The 25100-nt window shown below is 44.5% G+C and overlaps 1 protein-coding gene across 11 annotated transcripts in view; it reads left to right on the top strand.

Moving 5' to 3' along the window:
- Positions 1-25100, top strand: part of c5 (complement component 5) — a 182521-nt gene that overhangs the window by 39556 nt on the left and 117865 nt on the right. For 10 of the 11 annotated variants that reach the window (XR_013300197.1, XM_077599914.1, XM_077599921.1 and 7 more), the window contains 4 exons: positions 15897-15987; positions 16078-16186; positions 16258-16390; positions 16472-16587. Coding sequence is in view for 10 of the 11 variants with exons in the window: in XM_077599914.1 (XP_077456040.1) it covers positions 15897-15987; positions 16078-16186; positions 16258-16390; positions 16472-16587 (449 nt within the window). In the remaining variant the exon portion in view is untranslated. Of the gene's footprint in view, positions 1-14738; positions 14776-15896; positions 15988-16077; positions 16187-16257; positions 16391-16471; positions 16588-25100 lie in introns of those variants that run through there. The other variant, XM_077599924.1, reaches the window with a different exon arrangement.

Genomic DNA, 25100 nt, shown 5'->3' with positions numbered 1-25100 from the left:
CTAGTATCTTTAAGGTCAGCCTGACCCTGTCTCATGAACACATGTTGCTATCTGCTACAGTAGGTGTTATCTAGACTAACAGGTGCCTCAATATTCCACCATACTAGAGGAGTTGCTGTGTTTTTGGACTGCCTCATTGGGAAGCTGTTTGTGCCAGAAGTGCTAAAATGGGGCCACTCATCCAAATTTGCCTGCCACCCAGGTGTTTCTCGAACAATATTCCTGTTATCTCAGCATTTTTGTTGGCCGGGCATTCGCAAGGACGTATTGGACTATGTCTCTGCCTGTTCAGTTTGCGCCCGGGCCAAGTGTGTGCATCAGGCTCCAGCGGGATTACTTCACCCCTTGCCCAGCCACATTGCGCTGGATTTTGTCACTGGTCTTCCTTGCTCTAAGGGACGAAATGTCATTCCGACGGTGGTCGATCGCTTATCAAAAGTTGCACATTTCATTGTGCTCTTTAAGTTACCATCAGCCCTGGAAAGTGCCAACCTATTGGTAACCCACGTTTTCCTGACTCATGGCCGTTTGACCTCATGTCAGACAGGGGCCCCCAGTTTATCTCTTGAGTCTGGGAAGCGTTCTGCAAGGCCCTGGGAACTACCACTAGCCGGCTATTACTATTGAGGTTTGAACGGACTGCACGCTCAGGCAGGTTCTGGTTAGGCAGAGCGAGACCCAAATCTTTATTTGCCAACCTCGTGTCTTTTATAGACCGTTATCAAGAAAAATCTACTCTTTACCGTCATCATTTTGGAAGAAAGATACCGTTCTAGAACGTCCTCTCACAGGTCAGCCTGACTCTGGTGACTGTACACAGGCCTATGCATACTTGATTAATTAGCTCTGATTCCACAATATTCCCTCCTTTTGTAGTTTTTAACTAAAAACACAATAGTGCACTTCCAACATTCGAACACATCACACAGCACAGTTCAGTTCTTTTGGACTTCTGGTGCAGGTCGGTCCCGACGAATATGGCAGGAGCGATGTTTCCATTTTATCGCCATCCAGAGGATTATTATGCCTCTGTAAGGCCGGCATCTGGGGTCCCCCGGTCCCTTTTCGCCGATCACACGCCGATGATCAGTGCAGCATTCGCTGGAAGGACCCCAGGTCAGGAAAGTCGCCCCTCTTTGTCTTGGGACAGTGGCTTGGCACGCCACATGCTGGAGTTGGGCGCCTCCTCCACCTCTTCCCATTGTCAGCCTACTGTATGGATCCGCCGTGTTTAGATTCCCAGCAGTAAAGTCTATTAGCAAAAGGCAAAATTTAGGAATCCTGTCCGTTCTGGTTCCTCCTTATTCAAACTTGCTAAGGTTATTGGGAGCAAAGCATTTACTTCATTGCAAGCAAGTATGATACTAATAATGATGAGCAAAGCAATAGTTAAGCAAAGCGTATTCTTCGTTGCAAGCAAATGTATGCGGGTCTGCTCTTTACCCGAATCCCGTTACTTGCAGGTCAGGTCTGGAAAAGGAAGAACAAAATCAATCTCGCCCCAATTCACTTTCATATTGATCATGGGCACAGACATAAATGCTCTCACCAGTAGGCTGTGTAATAAGTGGATACAATTCTTGCGATTTGGAATTTGTAGGCGCAATTTCTAAGTCAACTTAACAAAGGCAAGGGATAACACAACACTCACAAAATGTCAAAGTAGTAGCAAAAACAGCCATTGGAATCCCCACAGAGAAGACCAAATCTTTATACTTGCCGAAGGTCTTATCCCACCAGTCTGTACAGGCGGACAATTCCACTCCAGAATGCCTATTCATATTCTGGTTCAGGGTCTGCAGGCCTTCATCGGCTCTGGCTAGAGACCCACCGGGTGAGGTGTCGTTAGGAATAAAGCTGTAACATTGATCTCCAAACATTGCACACACGCCCCCCCCCCCCCCCCCCCCTTGCTCCACAAGAAGCATATCAACCGCTTTGCGGTCCTGGAAAGCCATGAGACTGGTGGCTGCCAGCTGTTCCTTCATTGCTACAAATCCCTGACCAGTATAATTTCAAAGTTTTTGGACATTGTGATGGATGTTCTTTATCCTATCTATATCTTTATTTGGAGCAACCCAAAGTAAAAGAGACTCTCAACCTGCTGCACCTTGCCCAGCTAACCCATACTCATCTGTTACGCCAATGGGGATGCAAATTGCATCAATGTAAGTCGGATTGCTCTCCCTAGATGAGGCTCAACACCGTCGGGAGAGGCCAGCTGCCACACCAAAATTCAGAGCCGCCAAATGTATCTCCTCGACTGTGGATGGAAAAACAGATACTAGTAAGCGCAGTGAAACCAAAGCACATAGTCCTGTTGCTTTTTGACAGGAGTCACATAATTTATTTGCACCACACCACCACCGTAGATCAAAACGCAGAATCAGTGGCGCAGTTTGTCTTGGAACATAGGTGCACCATCTCATTTACCGGCCCCAGATTCAGACCCTGCCCTGTAAGGTTAAAGGGCAGGTAAAGTTAGCAAAGGGAATGTTAGTGGAAAAATTGGTTTGTAGTTTACTCATTTCATAATAGAAAAGACACCGTTTCATCCAACCCTTTTTTGTACAAATAGCCAGACTGGCTTCTTCCATATACATTACTTACCTTACTTCCCACCACTGAACACAAGTAGATAGTCTTGATTCTTAGACAATGAAATCAACCAAACAAAAATTATGTAAACTAAAGGGATAGGAAAAATAGGATTAATATATTGAGCCTGTGCCCTTTACAGCAATTAAGCCACATAATTTATAATAATGCATAATAATAAATAACTTCAAATTCATTCAATAAAGTATATCACATTACCTATTAAAACCAGTTGTTTGAAATTAAAATACACCAGTCTAGTAGACCTTTGCAATAATTTAACATTACATTGTCTATAACAGGGGTCTCAAACTCAGGGCCCGTGGGCCAACTGCGGCCCCCGGGACGATAATTTGCGCCCCCGTCCTAATATGAAAGATTAATGTTCGTGCGGCCCACAAGAATGATATGAATGACACTTGTTGTGTTCGGAGCTGAATGAACCAATCACGGTGAGGTATACGGCTCTGGAGGGCGGGACATCGGCCGGGCTGTCCAGTGCCTCGCTCACTCACTCATTCATTCCTCCAATCAGCTGGGCGGAGGAGAAGCCGTGAAGCCGATCACTCCGCTCGGTTTGCCATGGAAGAGCTTTGTTGGAATAACAACCGATGGAGCCCCATCAATGACAGGGAGGAAGAATGGACTATTAGCACTTGTTAAAAAAAACTGGAAGAGGAGGGTATGGAGGAGGCCATAGCTCTACACTGCCATCAGCAGGCCCTTTGCAGCAGATGCCTGAAGTTTGACAATGTGATGTCTGTCGTTGTGAAATGCATCAACCAAATCAGATCCAGGGGCTTAAAGCACAGAAGGTTCCGTGCTTTTTTAGAGGAAATGGAGTCAGAATATGGGGATGTGCTCTACTTCACTGAGGTATGTTGGCTCAGCAGAGGAAACATGTTGAAGAGATTTTTTGAGTTGAGAGCAGAAGTAAAAGACTTCATGGAGATAGACGGGGTTGCTGTTCCTATGCTAAGTGATCCCAAATGGCTCATGGACTTAGCTTTTCTTGTTGACATCACACATGAGCTTAATGTACTGAACAAGAAGCTACAAGGCCAGGGGCAACTTGTCAGTGCTGCCTATGACAACGTGAGAGCATTCTGCACTAAACTTGGGTTATGGAAAGCCCAGCTCTCTCAGACAAACCTTTGCCATTTCCCACCATGCAATGATCTCGTGGATGCAGGCACACCATTCAGTGGTGAGAAGTATGTTGAGGCCATTTCAAAGCTACAGGAGGAATTTGATCACAGATTTGCAGACTTCAAGACACACAAAGCCACATTTCAAATTTTTGCGGACCCCTTCTCCTTTGATGTGCAAGATGCCCCTCCTGAGCTTCAAATGGAGCTCATTGACCTGCAGTGCAACTCTGCACTCAAAGCCAAGTTCAGGGAGGTGAGTGGAGAAGCAGACAAGCTTGGGCAATTTTGAGAGAGTTGACCCCCAGCTTCCCTGAACTTTCCCGAATGTTCAAGCAGACCATGTGCCTTTTTGGGAGCACATATTTGTGTGAGAAGCCCTTCTCCACCTTGAACTTCAATACGTCCAAGTACAGGTCCAGACTTACTGATGAGCATCTTCAAGCTCTACTGAGTGTCTCCACTGCTTCCTCCCTCAAGCCAAATGTGACTCAGCTATGTGAGAAGAAGCGCTGCCAGGTCTCTAGCACCAAGGAGTAGGCAAGAGAATGTTCCATTCAAGTTCAGAAAGTTAAAGGTTAAAGAGCTGTTAATACAGACATTTGAAACGGAATAAAAATAATATATTTTCTCTATTTAGCCAGCCAGTGTTTATCTACTGTGTGCTCATTTTTTTTTATTATTACTGATTGATTTATTTTTTAATCATCTTTAAGTTAATTTATTCAATTCATTATTTTTTGTTAAAAAATAAAGATGTTTGATAACGTTGGAATGTTCTATCAGCGCTTTTCTTGTGGAAATCCTGATGCGGCCCAGTCTCACCCAGACTCTGCCTCTAGCGGCCCCCAGGTAAATTGAGTTTGAGACCCCTGATCTATAAGGTCGGTTCATTATTTCCTCTAAAACTTTCCTAATCAATGCTTTTTCATTAAATAAAAATAAAAATCTAATTAAATTTCTACCAATTCAACCGTGCACACTCACACCCATACCTAGGGGCAATTTAGAGTGTCCAATCAGCCTACCATGCATGTTTTTGGAATGTGGGAGGAAACCGGAGTACCCGGATGAAACCCCTTGCAGGCCCGGGGAGAACATGCAAACTCCACACAGATGGACATGACCTGGATTTGAAGCCAGGACACCAGAGCTGTGAGGCCAACGCGCTAACCACTCGCGCAACCGGGCCGCCGCTCGTAACATAGCATAAAGAAATTTAACTGAAGTTGGATTCCAAGTCCTCGTAGAGACATTTACACGGGGGAGTTGCGGGGAGAAAGACAGTGCCCATGAAGTAGCATGAAGCAGCCTATCGCGTCCGCTGTATGCTCGTACATCAACATTTTTCTCGTATCTCAAGATTAAATATTTGCTTGAAATTTTACTCGTATCTCATTAACTGAACTTGGATTACAATACAGACACTCAAAAATGCATTTAATCTAACCTTAAACTAAACTTAATTCTAATTTTGTTTTAAAAAAGGTAAAAAACTAAAACTTTCTTCTCCCAGTTTGGCTCTATTTGCCCCGCCTCCAACCTGACTTTCAGCTGGTTTTTAAAAAGAACCTATTGAGTATTGTTTGCTTTTGTCTTCCCTTCAAAATATTCCGAAAATTATGGACACAAATGTCCTCACAATAGGATAACCCGCGACCAATTGCCAACTTGAAGTAGTACTCCTCTCGTATTGGCGAGCAAGCACCATTCTGCTCTGACGAACTGGGAAAAAACACTGAAAAAATGCAACGCAGTCTTCGTAGAGACATTTACACAAGGGAGTTGGAGGGAGAAAGACAGTGCCCATTAATTACTTATGTGCAGCCTCTCGCGTCCGCTGCCTGCTCGTACATCAAAATTTGTCTCGTATCTCAAGATAAAATATTTGCTCAAAATTTTACTCGTATCTCAAATCGCTCGTATGTCAGGGCACTCATATGTCAAGGTATTACTGTATCTAATTGTAACAGTCCACTCCTTAAACCTGAACAGAAGGCAATTCAAATAGGCTCCTACTCCAATTCTCCAAATGTTAGCACTTTCTCCAATAGTTAAGTCCAATTTAGCATAATAAAACAATTGTTTTCATTCACAAAAATTATAAATTAAATTTTGGTATGTGTTGGAGTAATCATTATTATAAATGTGTTTGCAATGAATATAAAGCCTTATAATATACATGCTTACTATATTAATCAATATATTTGCTTATTAGGAATAGTAATGCTCATCCTAAATGTGTAACTATATTAAACAATATATATATACATATACATATATATATATGTGTTGATCGCTTTTATGTTAGAGTTAGATTTAATATGTGCTTTCAACGAAGACAAACGCTTACTCCAAGGTCACTCTCCAGGACAGCTGGCTCCAGCTAGAGATACAAGTTCGCAATGACTTAACAATACACTGAGTCCTTGCTCCGAGGACTGATTACTGGAAGATACGCCTCAACCCTTTCCCCAGATACAAGTTCGCAATGAAGATCTGTGAAGGACGCTTAAATTGTTGTTGATTCAGCGGATGGCTATCAATCAACCTCCGCGATTACTCGCATATTGTTTTAAATTGTGACGCTAGGTTTGACGCTAGGTTTGCTTGATATGGAATTGTTTTGTTTCTTGCTTACGCAATTGGATCGAATCGATAACCTTGTAATTGTTTTGATTTGAGGCCTTAAATGGGCAGGACATAATGCCGCTCGACAGAATAATCTTGACCGGACGAGCGGGTGGATGTATTCTTTTCTTGCAAGAATTAAATGGTGATGTGACTACAGATGCCTTTTTTATTGAAAGCTGAATTTGGAAATACCTAAGGATAAACTTAACATTGGATAAACCTAACAGTATGGTTGATCGCCGTTGATAAAACGTGTGATACTCTCCGAGCATTCAAATTCACGTATGTTATTCACTTCCCTCTTAGACTTTAATCTTAGCAAGTGACTCTTCTCTTTTTATCATCATTGAATTTGAAAGACAGATTTTGACAACATATTTTCCAAAATTAAACTTTAAGGATATTCCTCCTTTCCTAATAATAGATCTAACCAAATGCCCCCTGTGGGATGCATTTCTTTAAAAATTCATCGTCATCTAATTTCCTTTGTGGTCCGAATAATGGCAATTTGTATGGTCTGCCAAATAAAATTTGTTGAAATATTTCAATCCTCATGAAGAAAACATCTACAATAAATAGACAATACTTATTCTCACTGTAATTAAATGTGATAATAGCCTTTCAGAGCTATTGAAATGGATATATTTTGGGGGGGGATTGACCACGGCATGGTCATGTATTGCCCTGGGGATATATGTGGAGCACCGATCAAACAATCACTTCCAAAGGTTTTATGTTTAGAAAACAAATTAACCCAAAAGTTGCATTGTGGTGCTGCATCCAGCTCAACACCCCCCTTGTTGAGACATGAGACTTCCCATGATTCAATATAGCAGCCAACCCAAGAAAGCTTGTCTACCAATTTGCCCCCCCCCCCCCCCCCCCCCCAGTGCTCTCAACATCCCCATTGATAGATCTGAAAATACAACTTCAGGAACAGGTTAAGAAAGAGTAAGATCAATTTAATGGAAATAGGTTTATTACCGGACTGCACGATGGAGGGAGAGAGCTCAAATAGCTGCGAACACGCTCACAGTCTGTTGTCCTTGCAACTCTCTTCCCAATGAACAGTGGGTCAGTCTTTATATAGGAAAACAGGGTAATATTTCTAAGACAGCGATGTAGGACAAAGTTTATGTAAACAAACTTTTAGGCTGATATGGTTAGACATTTGCAGGGCTAAGTTGTGGATCATCTGGTGTCTCAGAATAGGAAAGACATATTAATTAGTGTCAGACAGTAGCACAACATCAGGGTCAGATTGGGATATGGATTGTTGCATGTGTATACGAGTTAGCATTAGCTGGGTTTCAACAATCATGGTACGTTCGACTGTGGCATTAATGATACGTTTTATCAAAGCTGAGAAGCAGGGTAAACAACAGGTTAGGATAACAAGCACGAGAGCAATGACAGTTACAAATGGTACTAGGGCTTTCAAAAGAATCTGTGTCCATGAGCCCAAGAGAAACCAGGCAAGCATCCCCGCTGTAGAACCGGATCTCCGGTCACAGCGCTCTGCATGTTCCTCATAGCCTGCAGGGCATCATGGACCGAGCAGGATGCGTTGGCAGGGATGAAGGTGCAGCATGAGTCTCCTACCATGGCACACACACCTCCCCGGTGGGCGGCCACTCCGTCAAGGGCAAGGCGGCCCTGGACAATCACCTGGGCCATGGCGGCCTTACTGCAGCCGGACTGACGTGCCGACACAGGCACGGAACCTGCAGTCAATGGTCTCCAGACGCAGGGCGTTCCTTGCCGCTCCCACCCAGGGGAACACAGCCATCAATAATATGGAGGAGACTGACCAGTGTTTGTGTTTGAGGTGGACATCCGAGCCCCCACACAGGATCATGGTCGTGAGCTCTGACACTCGTTCATCAGCTTTGACGGTGGTGGCCAACTTGGTGAAGTTAGCGGTCAAAATCACACGGTGAGGTCCGTCCCCACGTGGAGATGACCAGCACTTTCTTTTTATCACCTTGACGAGTACCAGGTCGCCTGGGGACAGGACCTCCTGTGTGGGAGACCGAGAAGATGTCGGCAGATCATTTGCCTTTATCACAGTTCTTTCTTGGAACATTTTGCATAACCACTGAGTGAGAGAATCCGCTTCTCCTCTCTCCTCCACCACCAGTCTGAGTGTTACTGTTCAATTGGTTCTTTCAACGAGTCCAGCACTTTGGGGGCGGCAGGCACAATGATACCTCAGGTCGATTCCAAGATGCCGTCCCATAGCTTGCATCATGCGGCTCACGAAGCGAGCACCACCATCACTCCAAATGACTCGTGGTATTCCATGGCTTGGAATGATCCTTTTGCATATGGCTTTTGCGACTGCCCTGGCGTCCACTCTCTTGGATGGGCATATCTCAACCCACCAGACAGTACCTGTATATGCCACCTTGGTTCAGCTCAATGAAATCCATGTTCAGAACCTCGAAGGGATATGTCCCTGTCTGCCTTGTTCCGCGATTGGGTCGTTCATTGCCTTGAGAGTTGTGTCTACAGCAGGTGAGACAGTTTCTGCAATTTTTTTAAGTAGGCTTGGAGACCTCTGGGAACATGCATTGTTTGTTGTACTATACTGATCATCCCCCTGTTGAGACATGGCTCCGCCCATGGCTCAATTTGGCAATTACTTCAAACAATGATTGTGGGACGGATGGCTTGTTTGCATAGAGGCCGCTCTCGCGTTGAGTGGCTCCTTCCGTTTTCCATTGTAGTTTCTCTTTTTCTGGTCGTTTATTTTGACCCTTTGTAAGAAGGTTTAGTCTCAATGGAAACGCTTTCACCCTTTTTGCATATGGAGACAATAAAACCTATATGAAAGAGTTCCCTATGGTTTATGGCATTGCTCGCTGAGCAATAATCTTTCCAATCAATATTGGAGTGGTTGCCGTTTCGTTTTATTACGTCAGAAAGTTTATCTCACCTGTCTCCTCAAATGTTTCAACTGAGAGAACCTTCTTACAGTGCAAAAGGTGGATCATATCCCCCTCTCGGCTATTTTCATGTCTGCTGGTTGGTCAGGAACACTTGGTATGGACGTTCCCACAACGGTGGTCTCGCTCTCTGTCACTCTCTTTCTCTCTCTGCCTCTCTCTCTGCCGCTCTCTCTCTGTCACAATCTCTCTCTGTCTCTCTCTCTCTAACACCTTCAGCTGCTTTTCCCAAACTTTCTATGCACTTACAATAATCTTTTCTTCATGCTTACAAAACTCTTTTCTATTCACTTACCAAAATATTTTCTATTCACTTACCAAAAATCTTTTCTTCAACAATTCCCTTTTTACGTTCATCAAACCTTCCATATCCTTCATCAAGCCTTCCACATCCTTCAAATTGGGACAGAAACCATCATGGCAGACACAGGCAACCCCCCACACTACGCATCCGCACATACCCCACATCACCAACCCTCCGATCTCCATTCTGCAGTCCGGCAACAAACCCACCTTCCTTGTTGCTTTCTGACCCATTTTAATCACTTACTTAATAGTTTAAACAACAATAATATTCTAAATTTACTGATATTGATCTCAATACTTCGTGATTCACCCAATATTTCGGATCACACCAAGCGGAGTCCCTGACTCAACACTCTTAGTGGGGTCCCTGACTCAACACTCTTGGTGGGGTCCCTGACTCAACACTACCGCAGTGATAATACTAATTCAAATTATCACACTTCACGGAGACAGAAATCAAAGGGTGAACTCAAGATCTTTCTCGTTCCGAACCTGCCCTAGTTCGGGGGACCCGTCACCAGATCACCGGAACGGCGAGGGAACGTCCGTCGGGTTGACCCTTTCAATGTAGGATGCTGTCGTCGCTATGGCAATTGTTGGCTGTTGGGTCCCGGGTTTCTGGCACCCATTTCACAGAGCATCTTATATATTCATTAACACCTTAAGTTTCAAATTTGGACTTTGCTGCTGCATTCCATTTAACTTTCCTTTGATAAAATATTTACATATATAAATTCTAACCTCCTTGTTTTGCATTAAGTCATACACCTCTGTTACTGTTATCAGTTTGGCTGTTCGTTCATAGAAGAGGTTGTAATGGGTCTGCTCCGAAAATTGTAATAGCGGTCAATATATTGTATCCTGTTCAAGTTTTGCCCATTCTATTAATTCTTAGGTAAACCGTCTACATAAAGGATTTTGCATTACTCAGAGGTTGATATTTCATAATTTGGAAGTGCCAATGTTGACCATACACGAGCACTTGTTTTATGCCATGAAAAGCCTGCCAGATTTTGAGTGTATAGTGCAAAATAGAGCTAATTTCATTTTGTTTTGAAATGGGAGCCACATTCCATAAATAATGTAAAATAATAATCTGTTTCTTAGTTAGAGGTTTTGGATCTTGGAGAAATGTTAATTCGCCACTTTTTCAGGATGTCCTTGTACATTTAACTGATTAAACCCTGTAATTGCAATGGCAAGTCTTTAAGTTTTAAGTCTAATTTCTCCCAGTTTGTATGGCTTTAAAGCAATGGAATCTAGTTGACATCAATTGTTCAATGCTTATGCAATCCGTATAATTTTTGCCATCAAAAAAACATAATTGGTATCATCATATCCATCCTTCTCCATTTTATATAGATCACCCCTCCGCGTAGTGCGTATTTTATCCTGCAGGTCTACTATTTTATGTATATTAAGCTGGCCAGCAAACCCATATTTGTTTGTCCATAAGTTTAGGTGTTTAACCCTCGAAGCGCTTTGATTTTCGACAAATTTCCAATCCTTACACGGCAGACGCTGTTTCGGATCGTCTTCTCTAGCCGCCTTGCTATTCGATCTCCCCATTTTGAAACAGGTGTGTAAACAGGGCAGTAATTTCCCCGTTATTTTTATTTTTCCTTCCACCTTTGTTTGTTTTCCTTTGGTTATCATTGCACACGAGTATACTCTCGGAGCTTAAGTACCGACCGGCTTAGGTACAGGAAACCGACGCCCTTCAGTTTTATAGACTATTACACTGTCTCTTCACCTGTTAGGGACTAGTATTTACAGGGTTTTACTGTCGCCGTCCCTCGGACACGATCTTATCCATTTCGCAAATGGTCCTTCACATGATCATTCGGAAACTCCTCCCAAATGCAAACATTCACGTGGACTTACCAAAGATGTCTTCAACTGTTTTAGGATGAGTCTTCAACCATCGGGAATCCAGGCGCTTAGCTGAATTCCAGCCCACAAAGGGTCTTAGATGGCGTGGCCACGGTCTTTCCCAGATGTTGACTCAGCTCCTGGATTCCTTCGGTATATTGACTTGGGCTCGTAGGACCAATATGATAGGTTCAACAATAATCATTCCCAAATGCACGCACAATTAAAAAGACAAGACAATCTTCTGTGTGTTCTTGCAAGGAGAATCAAACCTTTCAGGTCTCTGCCCAGGTTCGTTCTGGCGTCACACGCATCTTTTCTTTGTTTATTAGCTTCAAGGACCCTACTTACAAGGGATGTCTCAGCTCTCAAGGGAGGGGTGGAAAACAGAAGTGAGACGACAAATAGTCAAAACAACTGAAGGTCATTTGCAGCCGAAGTCCAAGTAGATTCGGCTTCTCTTTTGTTTAGTCTAATTAAGGAGCAAAGCATTTACTTCGTAGCAAGCAGGCATTTTAGATGTAGTAAGCAAAGCACTTTCTTCTTTGCAAGCAAATATATAATAATGTAAGGCTATTAAAAACAAAGATAGAAAGTCTGTAAAACTCAAAAAACGAATAAGAGCGGACAGAGCTACTGCCACCGGCTGCCGTCTGATGGTGCCATCTTGAAAGAAAAAAAAACTTCACCTGTCGTTTCCCCGCCCCTGGTGTTTCCCATGCTTGCTGCCTCTTGTGTTACCCAGGTGTTTCTGATTGTCTCGTCAACCCATGTCTGTCTATTTAAACCCTGTGTGTTTGTCAGTCTTTGTCAGATGGTCTGCGTTACACTGTGCTGCTCAAGCACCCGTGCCAATGTCCTGTGCTCAAGCCCCAGTGCGGGCGGCTCGTGCTCAAGCGCTGGTGCCGGCTCCACATGCTCAAGGCAGTGCAAGGCGGCCTGCATCCCGTCATGCACCCAGGGTGAGGCGGACTGCATCCCATCATGCTCCCAGGGCGAGGCAGCCTGCATCCCATCATGCCCCCAGGGCGAGGCGGGCTGCGTAAGATCATGCCCCCAGGGCGAGGTGGCCTGTGTCCCATCATGCCCCCATGGCAAGGGTGCTCGGATGATTCGCTGAAAGACGTTTCGCCGACGGACGTTTGACAGAGGGACAGGTCGCCGAATGGACGTTCCACTGAACGGTCAATCGGCCGAACGGCCGAACGGAGCTTCCGCGGAGCGGAAGTTTCGCCGGCGCGCTCGCCCCTCCCCCGGATCGTGTGTGTACAAGTTTTTCAACCTCGGCCCGCGGGCCATATACGGCCGTTACAGATAACATTCATTTAGGAACAACAAGGACATGTACTGCCTGCCCCCCGCAATAATAAGGGCATGTAATGCCCCCCGCTGGGCATATTTCTAAATACAAGTACACGGCATATAATGACAGCACTCATGTTAATTTCATCCTAAAACAGCATTTAATGATCAAATACAAATACTGGAGCTCTTTGGACATTAGAACCGAGCCCAGGGAAGTGAATTCCTCGGTAAAATGTCGCGATGACGTCGCGATAAGGCAAAAAAACGTATATATATATATATATATATATATATATATATATATATATATATATATATATATATATATATATATAATCGCCAAACGGCTCAAAATGCGTTTAATGATTAAATACAAATACTAGTATTTGATTATACAATACTAGTATTGTATTTTATACTAGTAGAAGACAAAGGAAATTCACATATTCTTCGTGTATACAGACTAGATGTCCGATGCGTGTTGTGAGACAACGGAGCTCGACGTCGTTGCTTGTCGGCCATTTTAAGAACAAAGCCAAAATGCTCTCAAATTCGGTCAAATCCAGCCGAAAACAGCGTTTAATGATTAAATACAAATACTAGTATTTGTATTTAATCATTAAACGCATTTTGAGCTGTTTGGCGAATGGTCGTATATAGATGTTTTTTCGGATACGCTCGGGGAAAAAAACCCGCCGATGTATGTGGTGCTCACACTTAGAAAAAAAAATGGTGCTCAGGATTCCAGCGGGGCATGTGTCACCCCTGTCCGCCCACAGAGCACTGTGCTCGGTGAAAAAAACCCTCCAATGTGTGTGGGGCTCAAATTTGAAAAATTTCTGGAGCTCCAGGAATTCAGCGGGCGTCGTCCAACCCAGTCCGCTCAGGGTGCACTATTCTCGGATAGGCTCGGGGGAACCCCCGCCGATTTTTAAAGTGCTCAAACTCGGGAAATATATGGAGCTCGATAATGAAACTCAGCATTTGTCATTAAAATCCGCCCACGAAGCACTGTTCCCGGGGAAAAACCCCTCCGATGACCTTAGGGATATGATTTACATACTCGGTGGGCCGGATTAAAAATCCTAACGGGCCTATATGGCCCGCGGGCCGAGGTTGCAAAACTTGAACACACACGATCCGGGGGCGGGGCGAGCCCGCCGGCGAAACCTCCGCTTGGCGGAAGCTCTGTTCGGCCGATTGACCGTTCGGTGGAACGTCCATTCGGCGATCTGTCCCTCTGTCAAACGTCCGTCGGCGAAACGTCTTTCAGCGACTTATCCGGCCACGCATGGCAAGACAGTATGGGTGCCATCATTTCACCAGGGCGATGCGGCTGGCAACCCACCAATTTTCCAGGAGATGGTGGCCGGCGGTCCATCGTGCCTCCAGGACATGGCATATGGCGACCCATCAGGCATCCAGGAGATGGCGGCAGGACAACCACTGGGCCAGCCAGCCCGCCGCTTCCTTGCGGAACGGACCAAATGACCGCTGGACCAGCCACGCCGCTTTTTCCTCGCGGGCCGGACCAGATGACTGTTGGACCAGCCACGCCGCTACTTCCTCACAGGCTGGACCGGCCAGCCTGCCATTTCCTCACAGGCCGACCGGACAACCGCCCGACCGGCCAGCCTGCCATTTCCTCACGGGCCGGACCGGCCATCCGCCGCTTCCTACCGGGTCAGACCGGCCATCCGCCGCTTTCTACAGGGTCGGACCGGCCATCCCACCGCTTCCTTATGAGTCGGACCGGCCATCCGCCACTTCCTACCGGGTCAGACCGGCCATCCCGCCGCTTCCTCATGGGTCGGACCGGCCATCCCGCCGCTTCTTTATGGGCCAGACCGGACGACCGCCGGAGTGGCCGGACTATGCTTCGAAGCCCCACTGCGCCCTCCCCGCCTAGTGTTTGGGGATGTCTTGTTTCATTTTCAGTGGGATGTCCAGAATCCGTCCCTTAGGTTAGGATTTGGTTTTATTATGCTTTTGTTATGCCTGTCCATGTGATTGCCCATTTAGTTCACCTGTCTTTTCCCCGATCCTGGTGTATCCCATGCATGCTGCCTCTTGTTAACCAGGTATTTCTGATTGTCTGGTCAACCCATGTCTGTCAATTTAAACAATGTGTGTTTGTCAGTCTTTGTCAGATTGTCTGCGTTACACTGTTACTCTGCGTTTTCATGCCATGTTTCACGTTCCTCCTTTCCCCATGTCTTCCTCATCATGTTTGGTTTTGTTATTTGATTCTAAGTCCTTGTATTTTTCTTGATACCCTTGCCACGTTTTATTAAAAGTTTTGTCTGCGCACTTAACCTGCTTTTCCGTGTTTGCTTACCTGCAAATGTGTCCAACCACGTTCGACGCCCAACATTTCATTACAATTTGTTTGGCAACTTTTTTTGCCTATCCTGATGCACTTGCTCTGCATTTATCCAGACCTGTGATGAGCTCAAACAATTAAAAAATATTGGAAAATTAGTTGAGGGTGTCTTTAATATAGGGCCAGTCATTTGATAGCAGGGTCTTAATTCTTGCATTGAACCTGTATGCTTGAATTTCCCAACAGGATGTAAATTAGAGAAACAACTACATCAAGAGTCACCAACTCTGGTCCTTGAGGTCACATATCAAGTCTGGTTTCTATATTTCCCTTGTCCAACACACCTGAGTCAAATAATCAGGATCGACTTACATGGAAAACAGACTGGAAGGAGCAGTAATGGGGACCTCTGCCCTATGTAATCACTGGAATCAATTTTAACCCATTCAATGACAAAAAAATACCATGAAAAACAAACTGGCGAGCAGTTGAGAAAGGAAGCCAGCGGGGATCACTTGCTTACCTCTCGCAATGATCAGTCGAGGGGGGTGTTAGTCGACAATCACTTGCATCACCACAAGCTCAACCCCAGCAAAATGCCAACCTGCCTATTTCATGGTTACGTTTTAAGGTCTCTTGTTCATAGACTATGCTCTGTGGTCACACATCTATAGTACGTGGTCCAAGTTCATGCCTATGGTTCAGATTCTTATCCAGGTTATTGGTACCAGTCCTGGTTGTCTTCTTGTTTTTTTTCTTCAGTTCTTCCCAGTTTCTCCATCCTAGTGCAGCCAGGAGTGAACTACATCAGCCTTAGGAACTTCCGGGACTTCTGCTTTAAAGTGAAGGCAAGGTGAGGAAATGGCTCGTCTTTATTCACTGGTACCCCTTGCATTTGATTGTTCTGTTCCCTTTGACACTGTGGCCCTTGCCTTGCTTTCAGCTATCTTCATGGGGCACCGGTCTCTTTTGCTGAGGTCTTCTTGCGCTTTGGTTATGTGAGCCAAAATGTTCCCCCGATTATCATTCCAAACTCTGTGACTAGAGAGCGGGTAAGATTTTCTAGTTTTTTCTTCCCGTTTATTTTTTGTTGTTGTGGAAATGTATGTAAGTGTATGCTCAGTTGTCATCATCAGGTGAGGTGGACGTCTGTGTGAACATAGAAGAAGTTTTGTCCAGACATGATGGACCTAAAGACCTTAATGGTTTGATTGGGAAGTACTTGTATATTGCTGTGCTGCTTGAGGAGGAATCTGGTACATGTAAACACATATATGCTGCCCGACACCTACACACTAACTTAGTTCTCCTAACCCTCTTTCCTCTCTGTGCCTAAGGTGGGATCAGCCAAGAGGCAGACTTTTCTGCAGTCAAATTCATCAAATCACCGTACAGTTTAACCCTGGTGTCTACACCTCTTTTTATCAAGCCAGGACTTCCTTACAATGTGCAGGTGAAATCTTGCTAATTATTCATTGATGCTCACCAATAGGCATTCCCAAATGCATGCACAAATAAGAGGAAAAGACAGCCCTCTTTAATTTTTACTTGCATGGAGAACGACCGTCGAGGGAACGTCCCAAATCTGTTGTTGTATTAAATTCAAGGGCCCTGACTTCCTGAATCCTGGATATTATTTTGAAATTAACATGATGGAGTAGCTATCTCCCAACACCTTGTTGGCCTCCCATTGGGTGTCTCCCAAGACCCCACAGGCACTCCCAGTCATTGCTTAGTACCAACAATTCCAATAATACAATTCCTTTAATTTTTAGTAATTTAGGGACCTATCTGTTTTTTTGGGCGGGGTGTCACAAAATATACAATGTCTACTGAAACATTGCAGTGCTCACTGTACCTGCAGGGCGGCCCGGTGGAGTGAGTGATTAGCGTGTCAGCCTCACAGCTCTGGGGTCCTGGGTTCAAATCCAGGTCATGTCCATCTTTGTGGAGTTTGCATGTTTTCCCCGGGCCTGCATGGGTTTCCTCCGGGTGCTATGTCCCAAATTAAACACATTATCAATAAGATGCCATTGACGGCGGTGGACATCCATTCTTTTTGACGTGCGGGCCAGAATGGATGGCAGCCGGATGTCCATCGCCGTCAATGGCAGCTTATTGATAATGTGTTGAATTTGGGACAATAATAGTATAAAAGAGGCACGTTTTTTTATACCAGGGGTGGGCAAATCTTTTGACGTCTACCGCCGTCAATGGCAGCTTATTGATAATGTGTTTAATTTGGGACAATAATAGTATAAAAGAGGCAAGTTTGTCTATACCAGGGGTGGGCAAACTTTCTGACATGGGGGCCAAAATGGATACTAAAATTTGACAGCATTTGGACACGCAATGTAATTTATCAAACCTGGGGATTGAAATATAAGAAAAATACACAATTGAAGGTGAAAATGTATTTTCAAATATACTTTCAACATTAAGAACATATTATTATTCAACGAAATAAAGCAGTCTTTAAATTGAGAGCAATGAGCGGTATTGCAGGGCAAAGGGAAATGAATGAGGTCATTGATTTTTACTATAATTTGGACAACGTCGACAGGCCGGATTAAAAAGAGTGAGAGATTACCTGGATATTTAGATATTATATTAATGCTCTTACATTGTCAATGCAATTACAAACTCTCTCTCATTATTATAATTTTGAGAGCGAGCGAACCCGGCGACGACGAAACCTCCGTTCGACGAAATGTCCGGCGGCGAATCCGCCAACGAAACGTCCGTTCGACGAAACGTCCGTTTGCCGAAACATCCGTTCGACGAACTGTTCATCGACCAAACGTCCGTCGACCAAACGTCCTTCGACCAAACGTCCGTCCACCAAACGTCCGTCGACCAAACGTCCGTCGACCAAACGTCTGGTCACGGGCTCCAGCACCACCGTGATCCTATTAAGGATGAAGCGGTTGAGAAAATGAGATGAGATGATTATATTCATTCATTTTCTGTCCCGCTTATCCTCACGAGGGCTTCCAGGGGTGCTGAAGCCTATCCTAGACAAATACTGGCAATAAATCAGTTCCTGTTGTGTTTGCTTGGTGGCGGAGCAGAGTTGGACCCATGTGCAGCGAGGATACTGTAAGATAAAATGACAAAGTCGCTTGGCAATTGCTTGTTCATATTGTATCAGTTTTTGTAAGTATAGAAAACATCATTGTCATAAGAAAGTTGCCCAGAGTTTGGTCGTTGTCATGGAGACTTGACACTGATTAATCTGACTTTGCCCAAAGTTTGGTCGTTGTCATGGAGACCTGACACTGATTAATCAGACTTTGCCCAGAGTTTGGTTGTTGTCATGGAGACTTGACACTGATTAATCAAACTTTGCCCAGAGTTTGGTCGTTGTCATGGAGACTTGACACTGATTAATCAGACTTTGCCAAAGTTTGGTCGTTGTCATAGAAACTATACTATACTCTGTTTGCCCAAATAAAGACTGACCCACTGTTCATTTGTGGAGAGAGTTGCAAGGACAACAGACTGTGAGCGGTTCACAGCTGTTCGAGCTCTCTCCCCATCCTGCAGTCCGGTAATAAACCTATTAAGGTCCCAGACCCCTACACACTGCTAAACGAACTGAAACCATCACAGAAATACTTCACGTCATTGATCTAAGTAATGCGTTTTTCTCAATACCACTGGATGCCACAGCACAAGGATGGTTCGGCTTCACCTTTGGCAACAGAAAGTCCACTTACACCAGATTGCCACAAGGATTCTGCGACAGCCCAACCATATTCTCCACAGAGATCCAGAGATACATGAGTTACCATCCACATCAAGAGTCCACACAAGTCCTCATCTATGTGAACATCATCCTAATTGCAAGCCCAACAGCAGAAGAAAACCGTAAACAGTCCTTCAGAGTGTTCCAACACCTGGAAAAGACGGGGAACAAGGCTTCGTTATCCAAGCTTCAATTTTGCCAGATTGAAGTCACATTTCTGGGACATCTCTTGTCACAAAAAGGTTGAAGGCTACCAGACAACAGGAAGAAGGCCGTCAGCGATGCACCCAGACCCAAGACCAAGAAGCAAGTCATGGCTTTCCTCGGGTTAGCCAACTACTGTCGAGGATGGATCCTTCACGTCGCACAAATAACCCAGTCACTAATGGACCTGATAAGTGACAAAGACCTAAATCTGTCAGATCACGTAGAATGGACTCCAGCTGCTGAAGAAGCTTTCAACACTGTGAAACAGGCTATACTAAACTAATACATCATGGGCCTGCCAGACTACACGAAGTGGTTTGTTCAAACAGTTGACTGCAAATCAGGATTCATGACGTCTGCCCTTCTCCAACAACATGGTGCTAAACTACGCCCCATCGCCTTCTATTCAAAACGACTGGACGCGGTAGCACAAGCCCTCCCACCATGCGTCCAAGCCATATGTGCTGCAGCCATGGCTGTCCAAAGTTCCGCTGAACTCATACTCTTCCATCCACTGACCCTACAGGTCAGTCACGCAGCTGACATGTTACTAACCCAGAACAAAATGGCATTTCTATCGCCAGCTCGACACCCGTCCCTCACCGCGACAATGCTCTCACAACCACACCTCACAGTTCAAAGATGTAATACCCTGAACCCAGCCACACTGTTGCCCACCGAGGAAGATGGAGATCCACACACTTGTCAACTAAGAACCGAAGAGAATTACAAACCAAGGCCTGACCTAATGGACAACCCACTGCCCAGCGGACACGTTGTCAATGTGGATGGATCATCATCAAAAGGCCTGGACGGAACAAAACACACCGGATATGCCGTGGTGACTCAAAAAGACATCCTTAAGACAGGACGACTCCCCGGTAACTGGTCTGCACAAGCCGCAGAAATAGTGGCCCTGACAGAGGCCTGTAAAGTATTCCAAGGACAAGACGTGACGGTGTGGACAGACAGCCAATATGCATTATCTACAGTCCATTTATTTGCTGGACAGTGGGCCAAAAAAGGAATGAAAACGTCCAATGGATCCCCAGTCAAACATGCAGTGCTTCTCACAGAACTGGACAAAGCGGTACAGCTACCAATGAAGCTGGCTAACTGCAAATGTAAAGCACACACGATGAGACAAGACCCTGTCTAATTGGGGAACAACAGAGCAGACGAAAAAGCCAAAGAAGCTGCACACTCTGCAAACATCCAGACGGCAATCGCCATGGTGGAAAGACACAGCCCAATCCCTGCCGGAATAAATAAATAAATAAAATCAGACTTAGGCTTGTCATCATCATTGACTAGACAAAAGCCTAATTGTCATCATACCCAGCTGCGTATGACAAAATTGAAAGTGCTTCTCCACAAAGTGCGCTTTTCTCAGGCAAGAGCCAAACCAAGTGATAGTTTCAGACTTGCTGGCATTCTGCCGTGATGGATACATCGCATCACCTCCCGAGCGCAACCAACTCCCGGCGACTGCCTCAGAGACATGCAAAATCACGCCCCAGAAAAAGACAAAACTAAATTTGGAAACAGAAGGAGCCACTCAACACAAGAACGGCCTCTATGCATTAGAAAACAAGCCATGCGTCCCACAATCATTGTTTGAAGTAATTGCCAAATTGAGCCATGGGAGGAGCCATGTCTCAACAGGAGGGATGATCAGTATAGTACAACAAACAATGCATGTTCCCAGAGGTCTCCAAACCTACTTTAAAACTTTTTGCAGAAACTGTATCACCTGCTGTAGATACATCTCTCAAGGCAATGAACGACCCAAGTGTGGAACAAGGCAAACAGGGATATATCCCTTCGAGGTTCTGAACATGGATTTCCTCGAATTGAACCAAAGTGGCACATACAAGTACTGTCTTGTGATCATTGACACACTTACCAACTGGGTTGAGATATGCCCATGCAAGAAAGCTGACGCCATGGCAGTCGCAAAAGCCATATGCAAAAGGATCATTCTAAGCCAGGGTTGAGCAAACTTTCCGGCCCGGGGGCCACATTGACTTTAAAAATGTGACAGGCGGGCCGGGTCAGCACAAGATACGATACAGACGCTCCCCTACTTACGAATGAGTTAGGTTCCGAGCGATTGTTCATAAGTTGAATTTGTTCGTAAGTTGATTCAGTGCTATATTTTGTATTATTAAACATGTTTAAGGCCTATATAAGTATATTGAAGGTTTATATAAGTGCATTTGTACGTTTAAGGCTTGTATAAGTAACCTGCATTGGTTTGTACCGAAAAAAACATTTAACGAACGACTGTCGAACGATTCAAGTTGTATGCCCGTGCAACGCTCACCATTTTCTCACCTGCATCAAGCTTCTTTATTATTGCCACTTTCGTTTCAAAAGAAATGGCTTGCCTCTTCCTTGCACTACCACCCTCACTAGAAGCCTTTCACTTTTCACCAACCATATTGAATAATGGATGCACGAGATATTTAATGATAAAAATGTTCTTTGCGCACTGGAGATACGTTCACACACTTACGCACTGCAACGAACTGGGCAGAAGAAGGTAGATGATGGGTGAGCTGAGCTCTCACAGTGCCAGGCGTCTGTATTAGCGGCGGAAAGAAGCACTACAAGAAGTAGCCGAAAGAAGCCAGGCTCACAGAACAAAGAAAGTTGTAAAAACATTAAAGTAAAATGTATAAAGTACAAAGTAAAGTAAAGAGGAATGTATTAAGAAATATTAAAATGTAATTTGAAAAGAGATAGAAGGGCTGTAAAACACGAAAAACATAAGAATATACAGAGCTACTGTCACTGGCTTCCGCGTGACGTTACCATCTTGGAAAAAAAAGGGAGGGGGGAACAAAAAAAACAAAAAAAAACCTATGCGGAGACATGTTCGTATGTACCGTTGTTCGTAACTCGAATGTTCGTAAGTAGGGGAGCGTCTGTACATGTAAAAACTGCATCCGTTAACAGTATATACGAAACCGAAACAGAAAAAAAGGACTAAAGTATGAACATACTCATCACTCATCTGGGATTTATGGGGTGCTTTCGTGGTTTTCATCAGACTAAAGGTCTGTTCACACACATATGTAGAGCCAAATAACACCAGAATCCTCTGTGCCATCTTCTGGATGTTTGGAAATTTGGCTGCACTTAATGAAGCCTAAAACTCAGAGACTTTCAGGGAATTGAACTTGTCACATTGGAGATCAATCCGTTCCAACTGCAACTCCTGTGGAACCGTTTACGGGTCTTGTGAGAAAGGAAATTACACCAGCTGTCAATTTTTCCAAAATCACAAAACCGACGGCAGAATTGCTCATGCAGGTCATCCAATGATTTCCTGTATTTTGACCGCAAAAAAAAATAATAATAATAATTATATATATATATATATATATATATATATATATATATATATATACATATATACATATATACATATATATATATATATATATATATATATATATATATATATATATATAATTTGGACAACGTCGGCGGGCCGGATTAAAAGGCCTAACGGGCCGTAGTTTGCCCATGTCTGTTCTAAGCCATGGAATACCACGAGTCATTTGGGGTGATAATGGTGCTCACTTCGTGAACCACATGATCCAGACTATGGGACATTATCTTGGAATCAACCTGAAATATCATTGCGCCTACCACCCCCAAAGTGCTGGACTCATTGAAAGAACCAATGGAACAGTAAAACTCAGATTCAGAAAACAACATGGAAGACATAGGAAAACCATGGGCAGAATGCCTGAGCCTGGTAGAAACATACATGAGAATCAATCCAACAGCACAGAGATGCACACCATTTGAGGCAGTGAATGGCAGACCCTTCCACTTACCAATGAGGGAAAAAGATCTGGTGGTAGAAAAGAAAGGAGAAACATATTATCTTACTCAGTGGTTATGCAAAATGTTCCAAGAAAGAACTGTGATAAATGCAAATGATCTGCCAACATCTTCTCTGTCTCCCACACAGACACCTGGGACCATCACATAGACATGTGAAGGTCCCAGGTGTCCTTTCCAAAGAAGCTACCACCATGACCGCTAACTTCACCAAGTTGGCCACCACCGTCAAAGCTGATGAACGAGTGTTCGAGCTCACGACAAATATCCAACAAATAGGCTGCATTGACCTATACCTCCGACCGGACCGACCAGGAAAGGACCCCCTCGATCACAAACACTGGTCAGTCTCCTCCAAAATCCTGATGGCTCTGTGCCCCTGGGTAGGAACAGCAAAGAACACCATACGTCTGGAAACCATTGACTACAGATTCCAGGCCTATGTCAACGCATCAGTCTGACTACAACAAGGCCGAGAAGCCCAAATAACCGCAATGACCCAAATGATCATCCAGAACCGCCTTGCCCTTGACAGAATTACTGCCCAGCAGGAAGGTATGTGTGCCATGGTAGGAGACTCATGCTGCACCTTCATCCCTGCCAACGCATCCTACTCAGTCCATGATGCCCTAAAAACTATGAAGAACATACAAAACTATGACAAGAGATCGGTTCCACAACGAGGATGGCTTGACTGGTTTCTCTTGGGCTCATGGACAGACTCTTTTGAAAGCCCTAGTACCGTTTGTAACTGTTATTGCTCTCGTGCCTGTTATCCTAACCTGTTGTTTACCCTGCTTCTCAGCTTTGATCAAACATACCATTAATGCCACAGTCAAACGTACCATGATGTTGAAACCCAGTTAATGCTAACTCATGCAACAATCCATACCCCAATCCGACCCTGATGTTGTGGTACTGTCTGACACTGATTAATATGTCTTGTCTATTCTGAGACACCAGGCCATGAGGCAATCGTCCCAAGCGGGAGGTCAAGGGAGGAATTTTTCCCTCAACTGCGCGAGGGTTTTCGTCCCCTTCTGGCCGGTCTAATCTTAAACTCCAGTTCTAAGTAATTTGTGAAGAATTTCGTTCAAAAGTAGCGTCCCTAACGAACAAGCTTCCGCTGTGTTTGTACTCACAACAGGAGGGATTTGTAAGATAAGATGACAAAGTCGCTTTGCAATTGCTTGTTCGTATTGCACCAGTTTGTGTGAGTTATAAAAAGATCGTTCTCATAGAGACTTTGCCCTGCATTGTTGTCATACAAACTTTGCCCTGCAGATGTCTAAACGTATCAGCCCAAATCTTTTTTGCACAAAATTTGCCCTGCAGACGTGTCAGTCCAAAATATTGTTTGCACAACCTTTGCTCTGCAGACGTGTGTGCCCAAATCACAAATATATAGACTCACCTCCTGTTTGTTCTGAGAGAGTTGCAAGGAACATACTCTGCGTCCACACTGTTCAAGCTCTCCCCATTCTGCAGTCTGGTAATAAACTTATTTCCTTCACTCTTTCGGTGCCTGCTCCTGAAGCCAAAACAGACCCAACAGCAAATCCATGCAGGCTTGGCTCACATTCCAAAAACATGCATTGTAGGCTGGTTGGATGCATCCAACCAGCCTACAATGCATGTTTTTGGAATGTGAGGCCCAGAAAGAACATTCATGTTCTCCCTGAGCCAAGCCTGCATAGATTTTCTCCAGGTACTCCCGCTGTTGGGTCTGTTCATTGGGTCTATTCACGCTCACACTTATACCGAGAGACCATTTAGAGTCTAAATGGTCTCTCGGTATAAGTGTGAGCGTGAATGGTTGTCCATCTCCTGGTGCCCTGCAATCGATAAGCCACAGATTCAGTCCTAATTGGTAATCCACCCCTCCCTTTAGAGTTCAACGTCCATGTAATCAGAGCCTCCGAATGTAATAAAAATGGACAAAAGAAAATAAAGGGCAAAACGCCCTTGGGAATTGCGGCCATGGCCCGCCATTCTTGCAAGTGAAAATCCACAAGGGAGTCTTTCCTCTTTATTATGCATGCTTTTGTGGATGTATAATTGCAAACCTGACAGTATGAGTTTGATTTATTTGATAAGGGACAGCACATATTAATGAACATATTTACATTAATGTTAATGAACAAATATATGTA

This window comes from Stigmatopora argus, chromosome 5 (assembly GCF_051989625.1).
Source record: "Stigmatopora argus isolate UIUO_Sarg chromosome 5, RoL_Sarg_1.0, whole genome shotgun sequence".
Taxonomy (NCBI): domain Eukaryota; kingdom Metazoa; phylum Chordata; class Actinopteri; order Syngnathiformes; family Syngnathidae; genus Stigmatopora; species Stigmatopora argus.
The sequence above is the reverse complement of the archived record's forward strand: the minus strand, read 5'-3'. Positions and strand labels throughout refer to the sequence as shown.